This window comes from Neoarius graeffei, chromosome 16, assembly GCF_027579695.1.
Source record: "Neoarius graeffei isolate fNeoGra1 chromosome 16, fNeoGra1.pri, whole genome shotgun sequence".
Taxonomy (NCBI): Eukaryota; Metazoa; Chordata; class Actinopteri; order Siluriformes; family Ariidae; genus Neoarius; species Neoarius graeffei.
In genome coordinates, this window is record NC_083584.1 from 63,645,509 (window position 1) to 63,663,536 (window position 18,028).

Below are 18,028 nucleotides of genomic sequence, written 5' to 3' on the forward strand. Positions count from 1 at the left end.
CAGGTTAGGTTAACTGGTGACTCTAAATTGAGCGTAGGTGTGAATGTGAGTGTGAATGGTTGTCTATGTCTATGTGTCAGCCCTGTGATGACCTGACGACTTGTCCAGGGTGTACCCCGCCTTTCGCCCGTAGTCAGCTGGGATAGGCTCCAGCTTGCCTGCGACCCTGTAGAAGGATAAAGCGGCTAGAGATAATGAGATGAGATATTACATTAACTTCATTTACAGGCTATGTGCATCCTGGGCAGGGCATCTTGATGGTGGTCTGTGGCAGATTAGTCCATTGGGGTCTATTGGTACAGCTACCTCAGTGGCGTGCCACGGGACGGATGGTGAAGGCACCATCACATTAGTTAGTTGTCACTGCGGGGCAACTTCCCTATCCATCAAGCCTGTTGCACTTATGTGCTCCACTTGAGTCTGGGTTTGGAGGTCCAGATTGGTTGTCAGTGGGAGCATGACCCTGTCTGTCTTATTTTTTTTGTGTGTAAGGTGTGTTGTGAGGAGTTTTTGGAATGCCTTGCAGCCTACAAACACACTTGCCAAAATAAACTCCCAAAACCACACTTAACATCGAAAATGATGGACTGCTGAAGAGAAGATGGGCTACGTTACTTACAGCTAGTTAAAATGACTTCATGTTCACTGCTGTAACATTATTTCAAGTTATCTGCTAGCATCAGAGTCAAGTCATTTACAATCCTGCGCTTGCTGGCCATCACTCAGGACTACACCAAAGCAAAGATTAACACAGGAGACACAGGATTTAAGAGTTTTAATAACAGATCTCCATATACAAACTTGATATTGTGATGTTGATTGCCATTTTGTTAATCTCAGGCATTACTGTGTAACCATGTTAAATGCACACATACTCGGAAATTTAAAAAAAAAAAAATTCACATGCTTATGGAAGTCGCGTTGAATGATAAGCGACGTTAAAGAATGGGCCATCTCCTGCAAGAGTTTTTCAGTGTACAGAGGCATTGAGGCATTGTTGTGGTTGAAATACTAAGAATACATGAGCGAGAATCGTAGTCCAAACTTCATGCGACATCACCACTTACTTCCTCGTAACTTGCTGCTCAACATAAAATACTGGTTTTAATTATACAATATAAAAAGCTTTATCCTGTTGATAGTAAGCTAGCTAGAAATCCTGGCTAAATCATTTTAATAGCACAGTAAAACAGCTAGCCTAACACTAGCTAGTGTGGATATGCACAGTACCTAGCTACAGTAGCTTCATTACAACGGTGCTGGATTTGAGTGGCTAGCTAAAGCCTCACTCACAACCCGCCCCAAGTGTTTGAGACGCACAGGTCGCAGGGTTTGGTAGCTTGCAGGCATGCCGCAGGGTCACGGTGAACCCGGGGTAAAGTTTGGGGGAGGAGTACGGGCAAAGTACTTGTCAAGTACAGGTTGCACACCTGACTTCCTCAGAGTATGGGAAAAAATTGCGCCGTTAGCCCGTGGAAAGTGTATGTCTGACAAACGTGATCAGTGTGTGGTCAGTGAGTGTATGTGAGACTTGCATTTTACTAGTTTCCTGCGCTACGAGTTCGGGCCGCACTTGTGAAGTGTGTGTGATGCATGTGATCAGCACGTTACAATCACTCATAACTTGCGTGTGACGCAAGCCAGGAGTGGGTATAAAACCAGCATGTCTGCAGCATTCTGCATCGGTCTTTCAACTGAAGAACATTGGATATTTTGTGGGAAAAATTTTAAAAAATTTCAGTTTAAAGTTTAGAAAATGGGACCCAAGAAGAAGCGAGCAAAAGTGAAATAACCCAGCCTGAAACAGCAGAGGAGGAGGAAGAATTTGATGAGGATGGTAGCAGCACCGGCGAGCCCTGCACGGACAGGGAGAAGTTTGCCTTCAAGCCGGCAGAAGGCACAGCACCCCGCCAGAGGGATTTTCACAGGTAAATACACACGCTTTAAACATTCATTTCAGTATCTATATGCTTATGTCATTAATATTATATACGCTGATTTTTATGTGTTTCAGCTAACGACGCCCAGAAGTGAGGACATCGCAATCCCATCATCGCTTTCAGGCCCTTATGCCATGCTCAGGGATAAGGATAAGGACATCCTGACACCCCATGCCGATACTCAGCAGGAGCAGGACAGCAGCTCGGAGTCAAAGTGTGTTTCAGTGCTCAAACTGTTGGGCTATTTAGTTGGGATTTTTTACAAATGTAATAAAATGCATTATTCCCTTATACTCATGTTTTATTATTTGACGTTTGTATGGTAAATTAACATATACTCAAATAAAAACAGCAAATGAGGTGGTCTTCTTCCTTTCTACAATGCTACACGCTACATGATCGGTTCCTTGGTTCCTCCCCAATATATACAGTTGTGTTCAAAATAATCCTTATAATAGTTTTTATTTTAATGCATTGGGAACACTGCACATTATATTCTACATCAAAACATGAAGAAAAATGTATCAATGTTTTAATTACTTTACAGAAAATGAAGAAAAATGAACATTGGGCTGTTCAAAAAAAATAGCAGTGTCTGCATTTTTCATTACAAACTCCAAATATTTACTGTATAAACTGAAAAAATCTTAAGGATTTAGTATTCCTGTGAATCACTAAACTAATGTTTAGTTGTATAACCACGGTTTCTAAGAACTTCTGGCACCTGTGAACAGGTATTCCAGCCCGGGATGATTTGACAACATTCCACAATTCCTCTGCATTTCTTGGTTTTGCCTCAGAAACAGCATTTTTGATGTCACCCCACAAGTTTTCTATCGGATTAAGGTCCGGGGATTGGGCTGGCCACTCCATAACTTTCATTTTGTTGGTCTTGAACCCTGATGCTGCTCACTTACTGGTGTGTTTGGGGTCGTTGTCTTGTTGAAACACCCATTTCAAAGGCATTTCCTCTTCAGCATAAGGCAACATGACCTCCTCAAGTATTTTGATATATGCAAACTGATCCATGATCCCTGGTATGCGATAAATGGGCCCAACACCACAGTAAGAGAAACATCCCCATATCATGATCCTCGCACCACCATGCTTCACTGACTACGTTTACATGCACATCCAAATCGAGCTGCTGTCGGTAATCGAGCTGAAGGTCCCAGCAGGGGTGCCAGAGAAATCCAATCCTACATGCACACAATGAAATCGGGCTATTATGTGAGGTGCATTGTGCACCCGAGCCACAGGTGGCGCTACACGCCCCATCGTGTTGGTACACTTCCGGTTGTCGTCAGGAAGAAGAGCTATTCAAGAGTGTAAACAAAGTTATCAGTTCCATGTTCTCCATTGCGCGTTGTTCTCCCGTCCATGAATTTTAATATATTCAACTCCTTAAGCTGAATGAGCATGAACTCTGTCTCCTCATTGCTCCAGAAGTGCACGTTTCTGCTTGCCTGTGGCAGTGGGGGCGTGGTCAAGCGCCGGTCTGTGACAGGAGGGCGGAGCCAGGGAAGGTGAGTGGCAGAATCACTTCACCTGACGGTAATTAACCTGTGTTTGTGTGTCTTCCCAGTAACCGCGCCCTATTTAAGGAGGCAGAGGGAGAGCAGAGGGGACAGCTCATCCCGGGACTAGAACACAACACGCACGCGCGCGTGTGTGTGTTTTTCTCTCAAGAATAAAAGTAGGCTGTTAAACTGAAAAGTCTGACAATAAAAATCCTATATTAGTACCAGAAGCTTTGTCCTGCCGTCCTCTGTGCTCCACCCACACTTCAGAGAGCTCTACATCGCCATTTTCTCTTCTTCGTTTGTTCCTCCTGACCTCTTCTGCTGCTCGCTACTACTGTCGTCATGCCGACCGAGGCTGTTGTGTTTCCCGCTTGTGGTCTCGTCACTTCCGGAAGTAGCTCGACAACTAGCTCGATAGGGTATACATGCACAAAGTAGCTCGGCAGAAATCGCATAAACTAGGTCGTGTAGCTCGATTCCAAGAAATCAAGTACGGTTCAATTTCAGCCGAATTAAGGTGTATACATGGCATTTTGAACTTTGATTTCAGTCGAGCAAGGGCAGAAATTCGATTCTCTCTATGTGCATGTAAACGTAGTGACTGTCTTCAGAGTATACTGTGGCTTGAATTCAGTGTTTGGGGGTCGTCTGAAAAACTGTCTGTGGCTCTTGGACCCAAAAAGAACAATTTTACTTTCATCAGTCCACAAAATGTTTTTCCATTTCTCTTTAGGCCAGTCGATGTGTTCTTTGGCAAATTGTATCCTCTTCAGCACGTCTTTTTTTTAACAGTGGAACTTTGCGGGAGCTTCTTGCCGATAGATTAGCTTCACACAGGTGTCTTCTAATTGTCACAGTACTCACAGGTAACTTCAGACCGTCTTTGATCACCCTGGAGCTGATCATTGGCTGAGTCTTTGCCATTCTGGCTATTCTTCGATCCATTCGAATGGTAGTCTTCTGTTTTCTTCCACGTCTCTCTGGCTTTGCTGTCCATTTTAAAGCACTGGAGATCATTTTAGCTGAGCAGCCCATCATTTTCTGCACTTCTTTACAGTATACGTTTTACCTCTCCAATCAACGTTTTAATCAAAGCACGCTGTTCTTCTGAACAATGTCTGGAACGACCCATGTTTCTCAGGTTTTCAGAGAGAAATGGATGTACAACATGTGCTGGCTTCATCCTTAAATTAGGGCCACCTGACTGACATCTGTTTTTTCACAGAATGAATGACCTCACTAATTAAACTCCACACTGCTATTATTTTGAACACGCCCCTTTCACTTAATTATTCGATTACACAGACTCAGGAGCATGCGTATCATGAATGTTGGGTCTGCTGGTTTTCTATGACTCTACTACACCTACTGGTAAATTATTTGCCATGTAGTAATATAATTTCCACCAAAAACAGTGATTGATCTGGTTAGTCGTGTTGGACTGCTATTATTTTGAACACAAGTGTATATTGTATGCCGAGTCTTGCCCCTCGTGTCACGTGCGGATTGCGTGTGCAGGTCGCGTGCGCACCACACATAGGGGTAGAAAGTGAGATGCACTTCTGTCTTGCGTGCCGCACAAATAGCAAGTGTGGAATACTTGTGTAGTATTTCTGAGGCACGTCACTCATACAATGACCGTGCGTCACTCATGCGCCTTACTGTCATCGCAAAAAGCCCCTATTAGCCACGCTGCTGACTTGGTTCAGGCGTACAAAAGGAGTACGGGCCCCGTACATAATGTATGCGTTCTTGATTTGTCGCAAGACCTGTAGAATTTGCATGTGCAGGACCAAAAGTCTCCACGGGCAGTCTGCGACCTTCTACGGCGCTGAACACGCGCAACTGTCGCGCAAGTCTCAAGCACGGTTTTGCCAAATTTATCGTAGACCGCCTGTACAGCGGGTTGTGAGTGAGGCTTAACTTACTGAACGATTACACTGAGCAAGTTAAACCAAAATTTTATGCTAAGCAGTCGGACCAACTGAAGCAATCCAAAAGAAATAGCCGTAGTGAGGTGATGTTACATTATCAAGTTTGTGATTGGCTGCTAAAATTGTACTCAAGTTTATACATAAACATCAGAATGAAAACATACGGAACAAAATCAATCAATGCATCCTGCCAAGAAAGATACTTTTGGTGTAGTATGACAAATATTAAGAAAGACATTTAAAAAATAAAAAGCTTCAAAAGGCCACAAAAACAATTAAGAAGCATGTAATTAAAAACACTGGTCACATTTGAAAATCACAGAACTCATCTTTTCACAGCAGGTAGGAATGATAACATCCAGATAAAAAGCATATCGATTGCTTCAGTAGCTTACCATAGCTTAAATTAAAAAAAAAAAAAAGGGCTCCGAGTGAATATAGCCCCCTATATAGGCAACACCCCCCTTCCCAGTTCTCATTGTTGAATTTCTGCTGTCAGCTCAAGGACCACTTGGTTACGGTTAGCCTGAGCGAAGTTTGCTAAACAAGGAACCAAGTTGGCGTAAAATCAACGAAACTATGTGATGAGAGAAGATACCGTTTCTGATGCAGACCTGCCAACCTGAAGTGGAATAACATGCAGTCTACAGAATTCATGGATGGAGAGCTGGGCATCATTTTGTTTTCACTAATGTTGCATTACTTTACAGGCATTTAGCAGACACTTTTATTCAGAGTGATGTACAACGTACCCAGAGCATCCAGTTGGGGGTTAGGTGCCTTGCTCAAGGGCACTTCAGCCATTCCTGCTGGTCTAGGGAATCAAACCAGCAACCTTTTGGTCCCAAAGCCCTTTCTCTAACCTTTAGGCTTCACCATAACATCCCTTGTTGAAATCATGAAATGGTTCCACAGTTGCAATATTGTCCTTGGCCAAAATTTTAAGGCTTTTTTCCAGTCACCAAAATTTCGTTACGTGTCTAATGTTAGCTCAATCAAACATGCATCGATCGAGCTCATAAATGAACAAAGGTGCTGCTTCTTTCCAGTGGGAAATTTGAGTCAAGAAGAGACCGTCAGCCAAAAGTACTACTAATTGGAGAATAGGGGAAGGAGCGGGGCTTTCAGGTGTGTCAGTTAAAACACCTATGCAACCGACAATCATTTCATATATTGATTGAATCATCTGGCGTTTCTACTGAGGAGGGAAGAGGCGACTGCGCTTTTGCCATATTTTTGAGTGATCCTTCTGTGTTAAAATACAGAGCGCCTACACAAAATACATCAGTGTTGGCAGGTCTGCTAATGGAGTTCAGTCAAAAAATGGTGGACAAATGGAGCTTGATTACTTCACTTTGTTAGCATGCTGAAGGATATACCAAGTGCATAAAACTACAAGCAAACCATTTCAGCCATATTACTCTTGCTGTCAGTGCCAAGCACATTTCTGTTTAATCATTGGATTCCCGCTGTACGCTCAATATTGACCCATGCAAAGTGAAAACAGGGACTTGATAAAGTTGTATTAGGTGGCATACAGGCCATAAAGGGGAAGTTGATGGTGTGTTAAATCCCATCCAAACGTAGATGAACTTACTGGCCAAGCTAAGTGTTTATCTCTACAATATTGTTGGAAATCTTAGTTTTGTAAATCACTAGAGCAACAGCTGTTCCAGTGACTGTGGTGGTCCTTCCGACAGAGCTGGTCTGCTACCTCGCTAAGCTATGGTATTGAATGCAGTTATGCTAAGATGAAATAGCTGGCTAGTTTGTTTCTGCCATGCGTTAAAATAAAAAGTATTAAGTAAAGCCTTTTTAAATGAACACAGCTTATTCAACACCTTAAACATTAATAGCCTACCTAAACCTTACGTTTACAAACCAAAAACATTACAAGCATGATCAAGACGGTTAGTTCTCAATACTCAAGCTTGGGGTTCCTCGAGGGGAGGAGGGGGCGGTCCTTTTATAAGAATGATGACAGGAAAACCACTACAGTCGGTCACACTAATCTAAAATCAGCTAGACAGTAAGCTAGCGCCACATTCCTCAAATTATTATGAAATGTTGGAAAGAAACATGTTCGTATGTTTTCCAGTTCACTAGCTCAAGCCATTCAACCTTCTGGAAAACCATCTGTGCTTGTCTCATTGGCTAAAACTCAAACTGTTATCTGTGCAAAATATTGCAAGAGGCATAGCAGGTAAGAAAAATTCTGCCTACTAGATGCTACAATAGTTAAATATGTTACTGAACTACAGTGACAAGTATTTTTTCTTAGGTTTAGCTAGCTTCATTAGCTAGCGAATTACCTTGTGTTCAACAAGGCAAATGTTTAACAAAACTTAGTTTAATTCACTTGAAGGGATAAAATGTTGATTTTTGCCCACCAGCATTGAAAAACATTGGAGTTAGCAGCTTCAAGAAAGCTTGTAAAAGTGCCTCATTTTTGCTTCAGTTCTTTACCAAATTTAAGCTAGTAGCATTTTTAGTTTGGTGTGCTGACCATGTTGAATGTGGAACTACTTCGGATTGTGTTCGTTAAGAGTTAGGAAACCCTAGCTGTCTGAGGAAAAAGGCGAAATCTCGGTTCAGGCTAAACGGAATGCAGCTACTTCATCAAATCCCAATGGTTGGCCTCAACAGCATAGGGAGCACTAGCATACAGAAACGCTAAATCTTTAAATCCCCTACGTTTCACAAACATTCAAACGCAACTGTGACTATGTACAATATAGGACTTTCATATATTAATTATTTGAGTTTATTTCAATACATTTAATCCTCTGCCTTTATAGAGTATTCTGAATATGTACAATATAAATTACTACAGTTTCAATGATAAAATAAATAAATAAGGTACAATGGCCGTGGCATCTGTAGTGTTTTTTTTTTTTCTCCCTCCTCTTGGTAAGAGGGTGATGGAAGGAATGTCTTAGTCTCCTTTCCATCAAAGGAACATAGTAGGAAGCTGATATGGAAGATAAGAGTATCTACATTTGTATGGTTGGTGCCACTGTCTTTGTATGTTTGTCTTCAGATAAGCTGCATGTGTGCGTTTTGTGTTTGTGTGGTTATGAAGATGTGACAGGGTAAGAACAGTGGTAACACTGTGCCAGAAAAACTCCAGGCCTCAAGCTCAGGAAGTCAAGCCTCTGAAAACAGGAAGCATCAGTGCAGGTAACTGAAAAAGCTTTGCTGTTGGCTATACCACCGTTCCACTGGGTGAGTTTCCGTTTTGTGTTGATAATGGTTGAGAAGAATGCTGCAACAAGAAGAGGACAAAAATACTGAGGAAAAAAAATACATATGTATATATCCACTTCCATTTACAGATACTATACACACCTGGTCATTTTGTGCAGCTTGAATATCACAATTATATCTGCATAAATCCAGATTAAAACAAATTTAGGTCATAAGACAAATTTTAATCATATTTGTTATGTAAAATTAGTGCATTTATCTATTCCCAACATAAGACCTCCATGCACACCATTTCATTATGGAATGCTAATAAACACAAGAAACTGCTTTTTCACAATAATTGATGTATGGACCAGGTGTTGCTACCTTCTTCAAAAGACTGACTAGCACTTTCCCCAAACACATCATGCTAAATTGCAAATTTCAAAACCGCAACCCATTTTTGCATAGAACAACTGGAAGCAATCATAGGTGCTAAAGAAGGCAACTGGACATGCTTGAAATCCTTGAAGACGTTTCCCATCCGAAAGGCTTCTTCAGTTCTGTCCGACTAGTAGGGAGTTTCAGGCCAAGTTTACATTAGACCGTATCTGTCTCGTTTTCTTCACGGATGCACTGTCCGTTTACATTAAAACGCCTGGAAACGCCGGGAAACGGGAATCCGCCAGGGTCCACGTATTCAATCCAGATCGTGTCTGGTCCGGTGCTGTGTAAACATTGAGAATACGTGGATACGCTGTGCTGAGCTCTAGCTGGCGTCGTCATTGGACAACGTCACTGTGACATCCACCTTCCTGATTCGCTGGTGTTGGTCATGTGACGCGACTGCTGAAAAACGGCGCGGACTTCCGCCTTGTATCACCTTTCATTAAAGAGTATAAAAGTATGAAAATACTGCAAATACTGATGCAAATACTGCCCATTGTGTAGTTATGATTGTCTTTAGGCTTGCCATCCTTCCACTTGCAAGTGGTAAGTGACATGCACTGGGATCACACACACAGCGGCTCAGTCCCGAATCACTGCTCGTGCGCTTCACTCGCGCGCTCTGTGAGCTGCGCAGGACCGGAGTGCGCACCCTCCAGAGGGCACTCGCTGTTCAGGGCGGAGTGATTTGGAGCGCAGGATGCCTGCGGAGCCGAGCGTATCCGTGTATTGGTGGTGCTATGTGCACGCTAATCGTGTATTGGCGTTGCTGTGTGCACGCTAATCGTTTTAAAAACGTTAATCTGATGATCCGCTGATACGGTCTAATGTAAACCCCACCTCAGGTATTTATCCTCTAGTGGACCAAAAGCAACCCTAATGAGAGTCGTTGAGGTCACATGGGTCATTTACCTTCTCGGTCATCCTGTAGGTTGTTAGGGTCCCTGGAGGCCGGGTGTGAACGGTGTTCGTAGCCGAGAGGGTTGTTAGGGTGATCTGTGGGTCGCTGGCTCTCTCTGCAGTCATGCGAGTCGTTGAAGTCAGCTGAGTCTTAGGCTACATCCACACGACAACGAGATTTTTTTTTTTAAATATCGCGTCCACATGGGCAACGGATCGGTAAAATTTCAGGTACATATGGCAACGCAATGCTTGCTGAAAACGATGCAATACACATGCCACACCACTACGTGCACTGTAAGACGGTCCCATCAGAGACACCAGAACAATAGAAGTAGTAGACGCATGCGCATAAACCCCTTCTTCTGTAGCATTTAGCATTAGCCACATAAAGTTTTGATTATTAATCAGTAGCGTAAAACGAAAGACGCGGAAAGAGGAATGAACGGGGGTAGATGGAAGCCGGTACGCCAACATTCTGAGATCCTCCAGAATTCTTTAATGGTCTGGAATAAATTGAATGCTACACGTTGATGGATTACTTTGTTCTTCTACGCCCTTTTTGAGGAATGTATTGTCGGACTTAAACCAACATCTGAAGAGGTGAGATCGCTCCTTTTTTTTTTTTCCCTATGTTTGCTGGCGGGATTGTTTTTGTTTTTGGAAAGTGCATGGGCGGTGCGCGGTTTGGTACTGCTTCCGCAGTGTTTGGATTAAAGACTCTGCCCTAAGGGCTATTTCTCTCACTCTCTCTGCATCATTACACAATAAATATTCACAGTGAAAATATTTTGTAAGCGCGTTTCATGAACCAAGTTATAGGATTTGTTGACAACTCGCATTGAGTTTGTCACACTTCTACCTGGCGTGAAGCACTGAGTCATGTGGTTGTGACGTCATCATAAACAAATCCGTTCTACTCATCCAGACAACTTCGCAATGGCGCCGTTGCCGGATTTTTTCACTCTGGAACCCGTTCTCAAAAGATTTAGTTTTGGGGCACCCAAAACGCCGGTGCCGTGTGGACGCCAGGCCGAAATGATAAACAATTTTATCAGATTCACCTGAATTCGTTGCCCTGTGGACAGGGCCTTAATGTGGATGTGTATTCAGTTTTCTGGGAAGTGTGCCAAGGACTGCATTATAAGTGGGGTCTCAGACCACCTCCTTTGTTCAGCGATGGTCATTCCAGGTTGATGAAGATGGCTTCTTTTACAACTCTTTCAAACCACTGGTCTTCTCTGGCTAAAATGCATACATTGCAGTCCTGAAACGAGTGTCCTTTGTTACTGAGATGAAGATAGACTGCAAAGTCCTGGCCTGAGGAATTGGCTCTCCTGTGTTGAGCCATGCACTTGTGAAGCAGTTTTGTTTCCCCGATGTACAGGTCTGTGCATTCCTCACTGCACTGAATTGCATACACTATGTTGTCCTGTTTGTGTCTGGGTATTCTGTCCTTAGGATGGACTAATTTCCGCCCCATAGTGTTACTGGGTCTGAAGTGTACAGGGATGTGTTTGTAGAAGATCCTCCTGAATTTCTCAGATAGTCCAGAAATGTAGGGAATGACAATCTGAGAAACTCAGAAGGATCTTCTACAAAAAACTTCACACCCGGCCTCCAGGGACCCCAACAACCTACAGGATGTCTGAGAAGGTGAATGACCCATGGGACCTCAACAACTCTCCTTAGGGTTGCTTTTGCTTATTTATCCACTCGAAAATAAATATCTGAAACTCCCCACTAGTTAGCAGGGATGTGATTTGGGGCTGGTGAAATTATCTGAAAATTTTAGCCGGGGGTCTGGGGGCCGCAGGCCCCCAGCTGGTCCAGGGCAGCGCCCTGGTGGGGGAACAAAGTAGTCAATGAACCAAAGTAGTCAAATTTTGAAATGCAAGGTAGAACTGATAATGTTTTATCATACGAGACGATAAAAAGGTTTTAGAAATCTCAAAATGTAAACAAAACACGTCCGGACAAAAAAAAAAAATAATAAGTTTTCTGTGAAATTGACTCATATACAGAACTGTACAGTGTTCACTCACTTGAGGATTTTCATATGCAAGAATAAAAATCACTTTTTCACTAAACAACATTCACAAAAAATGTGTTTGCTGAATCCATTCAATCCAATCAGAAGTCTGTGAAGAAGCCAATATCTCTAATATTTCTACTCATATTTCTGAAAGGCGGGGTATCCCAGCTGACTACGGGCGAAAGGCGGGGTACACCCTGGACAAGTCGTCAGGTCATCACAGGGCCGACACAGACAACCATTCACACTCACGGTCAATTTAGAGTCACCAGTTAACCTAACCTGCATGTCTTTGGACTGTGGGGGAAACCGGAGCACCCGGAGGAAACCCACGCAGACACGGGGAGAACATGCAAACTCCGCACAGAAAGGCCCTCGCCGGCCACGGGGCTCGAACCCGGACCTTCTTGCTGTGAGGCGACAGTGCTGACTGCTACACCACCGTGCCACCCTTAATTTTTTTTTTATTGCTGTAAATTTTGTTAATTATGCCTTAGATATCACAGTAATGTGTAAATAATGTAATGTATCTACATTGGTTGTAAATTTAATTAAGTTAATTTCATTCATAATTATCATACTTTTGAAAAAAATAATTTAAAAAAATAATAAATAAATTTAACAACCTGGCTGATAACACTGGTCAAGATGATGTTGACACTTCTCTAAAACGAAACTTTATATAGTAGCCTCCATATACACACACTGAAGGCTCAATCCCAAATCACTTCCTCATTCTTATACAAGTGCCCTACACAGGGGGCCCCTGTCGTCTCTCTAGTGCACTCTATATGCCTTATGGAGCGGTTTGGTCTTCAGCGCAACAGATTTCCTCTTCATCAGCGCGGTGGAGCAACAGGACAGGGGGCGTTTCCAGCTGCACAGCGCTCACTTTCACTTAGCCTGTTAGCCAGAGCAGGCAGCTGCAACACATATTTTGACTTTCTATGTAGCCAGAAGAAGCTATACATGCTCCAAAATAGGATTAAATTATAAATAAATGGCCTTGACAGACTTGTGTTTTAGCGGTGCGTTAAAGCTCTTGCTAGCTACATGGCCAAGTAGCAACAAGCCTGAGTGTAAAGTAACAGAACTTCACTGCTACTAGCAAGCCGTGCTAACTCAGGAGCTAACTCTGGTGTCGGCTCTGTTCCCTGAGCAAATGTTCCAGTCATTTTACACCCAAAGTGGAAATATTTCTGCGGACTAAATGACGAACAGCATCTCCTCCTCTCTTTCCTTTCCTCTCCTCTCCGCGCGCCGGTACATGAACTCATTCCGGGTGACCGTCAGCCAACCTCTCGCCTCCCTAAACACACACACAAAGCCCACTAGCTCGACCCAGACAACCGTGTCCTGTCAAACACACTCGGCTCTGCCACGTCGGACAAAACGCACACATAAAAAGCTGAGTTTGTTCGTGACCAAATGACACACACTCACAGATAACACGCTGATGCGTAGAGGGGCCTCCAGCAAGCACGCCATCTCTCTCTCTCCCCCTGAGCGAGAGACGATCCGCCCCGACCTGAACAAATGTCTCACGGTATTATATCCAACGTCTGTAGCAATCTTTCTCCAACCATTCCCAGCGGAACTTGTTTTTCACTATTCTGTCGATTTCTTTAACTCGATTTGCATCTTTACGCTCGATCACGGAGGCTGCCATCTTTCAACTCTGTTTGAAGCGAGCTTACGTACAGCTATCTAACAAGCACGTTCATTGGTTGTTACAGAGCGATGGGCCAATCACGTACCTCGTTTCATCTCAATGATGGAATTACTGAAAGTCGGAACGAATAGGATATGAATGCGGATATTTGAGCGAAAAATCGGAAAAAAATTTTTTCAAATTTTGAGGTGAAAAAAGCGGAATTCCGCGAATTCGCGGAAAAATCACGTCCCTGAGTTAGACAGAACTGAAGAAGCCTTTTGGATGAGAGGCAAAATGTCTTCAAGAATTTCAAGCAAGTTCAGTTGCCTTCTTTAGAACCTATGGTTTACAATGACTGAGAACCTTCACAGACAAACTGGAAGCAATGAGCAAGATGCTGACTATGAAGTGTACTGATTTGCATATTACAAATGATACAACAATCAAACTAATCGGTCTAACCACAGATACATTTGACTACAAGTCTAAATGGATGTGGATAAAATCTTACCAATCTAAACAAGAGGCATGATGCAATCAGGCATAAATGAGGTCCAAAATGGCTCCATCTTTTTGCAAAAATTGGCAACCAAAGATTTTTTCCTAATCCAACCACCTGAGTCACCTTACTGGGTAAATACAATGTCACTGAAGTCAAGCAAATGACAATTTGTCAACACTGAAAACAGACATTAAAATCATTTGAGGGCTCACCATTTTGCCCGGTCGTGCCCAGGTGCAGATGAGTCCCTCTTGGCATGCAGTGATGATGCAATCGTCCATGAAGACAAGAACTGTGAGCCTCTCATGGGCAATCTTCTTACAGACGAGAGGTTCTAGCAAGGGGACTTCATTCATCCGTGGACACAACGTTGTTCCCAGCACCTTAGAGGCATCCAATCGGTTGCTACGTGGTGCTACATTGATCTTGTCATTACTCTTACTGATGTTCCCAAGACTGTGGTAACGCTTGTGCTCCTTTTCCCCTCCAGTTGCAGACTTGTCCGATTTGCGCTCTTGGAGCGACAGTGTTGCAAAACGTCCAATGCTAAAGGGAGCACTGCTTCCTCCTCCACTTCCTCCGGTCCCTCCACTTTCTGTTCCCCCTTGGCTTTTTGAAGCATTTGCAACAGCAGGATGAGGAAGGGAATTGGACCTTGAAAGCGAGCGAGGTAGAGGAAGGGGCAACGATGCCGTCTGGTGGGTGTTGGAAGGGTGATGGTGACCTTCAACACCTCCACTTCCACTCGTGTTGTTCAATCCTGCACTAATGGAAGGTGGCACGTTGGAGCCGAAAGTGTTGGTGAGGGCACGGGAAAGGGGAAGTCGAGGATACAAGACATCATCGGTTAGATCCCAGAGGCAAAACTGGGTATCTTGTCCCACCGATCCAAAGCGGTAAGAGACAGATGGCCCGCCGCCTTTAGAGCTGTGCCGAGAGAGACGGGACAAAGTGCTGCTGGTTCGTACGCGACCAAAATTTAGCGCTCCCTGGCCCTGGTGGAGGTCCTCCTCACTACCACTAAGCTCCATCGGTTCCTCTTCTTCTAAGCTGGTGGTAAAGGGGTCGAAAGCCACCACGTTGACCCATGACTTGTGGCCATGACCTCGTGCCACCACACGACTCTCTGCAAATGACCACACAGTGACCAAGTCGTCTTCTCCACCAGTAGCCAAATATTTCCCATCCGGACTCCAAGAAACACAGAGCAAGCCACCAAAGTAGCTCTTCATGACACCATGCAACTCCATTGAATCAAAATGAAAGACACGGAGGCAGCCATCTTGGCCAACACAAGCTATGTGCACACCATCGGGTGAAAATGCAAATTCATTCAGCCCGCCTTCCCCCACTGCCCATCTCAGAAGTGGATTACGAGGTGTTTTGGTTTTGCAAGCGTAAACAGCAAATCCCTCACCCTGCCGAAGCAGAGAATACTGCGGCGCTGTTGTGCCACATGGGTGCTCCACATTATAGAGGTAGAGGTGACCACTAGCATGGGAGGCCAGGAATAAGTTCTCAGATTTAGGGAGCCATTTGAGACAGGTCACTTTAGTTTTGTCTATTAATCTCTGGAAAACAACAAAAAAGATGAAGAGGTAGAATGTGAAAATTACATTTCTGAGTTTCCATCACTTCTGGCCAACAATGTGTTAGTTTCTTCATACATTTGGGTAATTTTGGCCTAACAGTTACATAAATATCACCATGTTAAAAGCAAAGTACACAAGACAACAAATTATTCTGGAACTTAAGACCTCTACTGAAAACTTCACCCACACACCTCTTCATTGAAGAGCTTGCTGGTCTCTTTTTTGATGGGGTCCAGGTACTGCACTTGGCCTGCCGAGAAGCCCACAATGAGAGCCACACTGTCCGCAGTTGCTGAATACTGATTAAAGTCATGACACGTGGGCTGCGTCCCTTTATATATACGCTTATCTATAGGCTTACTAAGATCCACCGCCTATGGAATGAGAAAGAAAAAGAAATTTAACACCATGGGTGGAGTGTACATTGGGAAAAGGTCAAAAACAGGACCTTCACTATCCAAATGTGAAAATCCCATCATCAGTTCTATAAGAAATTATAACAGGTTTAACATAGCACAATAGGTTTTTCATTACATGGATAAAACATCCTCACAAAAACACACATCTCTTCTTTAACAAGCTTCATTTGAGGTATTGTAACATAGCTTGAAGGAACACTATGGCAAGAAATGAACACAATCTTATTAGCTGAAATGTAGTCAATCTGCCAAGATATACTATATGATCAAAAATTTGTGGACAACTGACTATCACACCCAAATATGGTTCTTTCCCAAACTGTTGCTTCCTTCTGCACCATGGAGTAGCCATGGCCTAAAGGTTAGAGAAGCAGACTTAGACCCAACGGGTCACTGGTTCTATTCTGTAGACTGGCAGGAAAATCCATGGCTAAAGTGCCCTTGAGCAACCCCCAACTGCTCCCCAGATGCTGGGTGTGCTCGTTGCACGTCACTCTGGATAGGAGTGTCTGCTAAATGCCTGTAATGTAAATGTTGCCACAAAGTTGGAAGCCTGATTCCATAGAATGTCTCTGTATGTTGTAGCTTTACAATTTCTATTCACTGGAACAGGTTCAAACTGGTTCCAGTTTGATAACACCCCTGTGCACAAAGTTGGGTCCATAAAGACATGGTTTTCTAAGGTTGGAATGAAACAACTCAAGTGTCCTGACCTCAACCCCAGTGAACACTTTTGGGATGAACTGCAACATCAACTGCACCCTAGACCACCTTGCCCAACACCTGTCCCTGAACTCCCTAATGCTGAATGAACCCAAATCCCCACAGCCATGTTCCAAAATCTAGTGGAAGAATGGAGGTTATTGTAACAGCAAAGGGTAACTAAATCTAGAATGGGATGTTCACCAAGCACTTATGGGAGTAATGGGCAGATGTCCACAAACCTTTGGCCATATAGTATATTTGATTCCAACATTTGCTACTTCAATTTTGCACCAGGACAAAGTGCCCCAAAGACTGTAATGCAGAAGTTGTTGTTTTGCACTGGCACAGTACAATATGAATACAACACAATATTTACTAATTACTTCTAACAGAAGGGGTGGGGAGACTAAATTTACAAATGTGGGTGTGATGGTCTGGTGTCTACAAACTTTTAGTCATATAGTTTAGACAGTGGTGCTTGAAAGTTTGTGAATCCTTTAAAAAAAAAAAAAAAGTTATTTCTGATTAAATGTGACCTAAAACATCATCAGATTTTTACACAAGTCCTAAAAGTAGATAAAGAGAACCCAATTAAGCAAAGGAGACAAAAATTATACTTGGCCATTTATTTACACTCTGTGCACAGTTATTAGGCAAGTGAGTACTCTGACCCTACCATTATTTCTACGCATAGTTTCCAACCACAAGCTATATACACTTGAATGCTAATTGGATTTTAACATTCTCAGGTGGTATTTGTGTAATGAGGGAGGGTGTGGCCTAAAAGTCATTAACACCCTATATTAAGGTGTGCATAATTATTAGGCAGCTTCTTTATCTCAGGCAAAACAGGCCAAGAGAGATTTAACAGACACTGAAAAGACAAATTGTAAAATGCCTATCAGAGGGATGCAGCACTCTTGAAATAGCGAAACTACTGAAATGTGACCACAGAACAATCAAACGTTTTGTTGCAAATAGTCAGCAGGGTCACAAAAATTATGTGGAGAAGAAAAGATGCAAATTCACTGCAAAAGACTTGAGAAAAGATTAAACATGAAGCTACCAGGAACCCATTATCCTCCAGTGCCACCATATTCCAGAATTGCAACCCTACCTGGAGTGTCCAGAAGTACAAGGTGTTCGGTGCTCAGAGACATGGCCAAGGTAAGGAAGGCTGAAACACAACCA

At 43.2% G+C, this 18,028-nt stretch overlaps 1 protein-coding gene across 4 annotated transcripts in view; it reads right to left on the bottom strand.

The window, feature by feature from the left end:
- Positions 1 to 765: 765 nt before the first annotated feature.
- Positions 766 to 18,028, bottom strand: part of zmp:0000000529 (WD repeat-containing protein 20) — a 41,579-nt gene continuing 24,316 nt past the window's right edge. The window contains exons 2-6 of one of the 4 annotated variants that reach the window (XR_009656819.1): positions 15,905 to 16,087; positions 14,334 to 15,692; positions 14,131 to 14,248; positions 8,746 to 8,782; positions 766 to 8,662 (exon numbers count right to left, since the gene is read on the bottom strand). Coding sequence is in view for 2 of the 4 variants with exons in the window: in XM_060943366.1 (XP_060799349.1) it covers positions 8,603 to 8,662; positions 14,334 to 15,692; positions 15,905 to 16,087 (1,602 nt within the window). In the remaining 2 variants the exon portion in view is untranslated. The remainder of the gene's footprint in view (positions 8,663 to 8,745; positions 8,783 to 14,130; positions 14,249 to 14,333; positions 15,693 to 15,904; positions 16,088 to 18,028) is intronic. The other 3 variants (XR_009656820.1, XM_060943367.1, XM_060943366.1) reach the window with 3 other exon arrangements.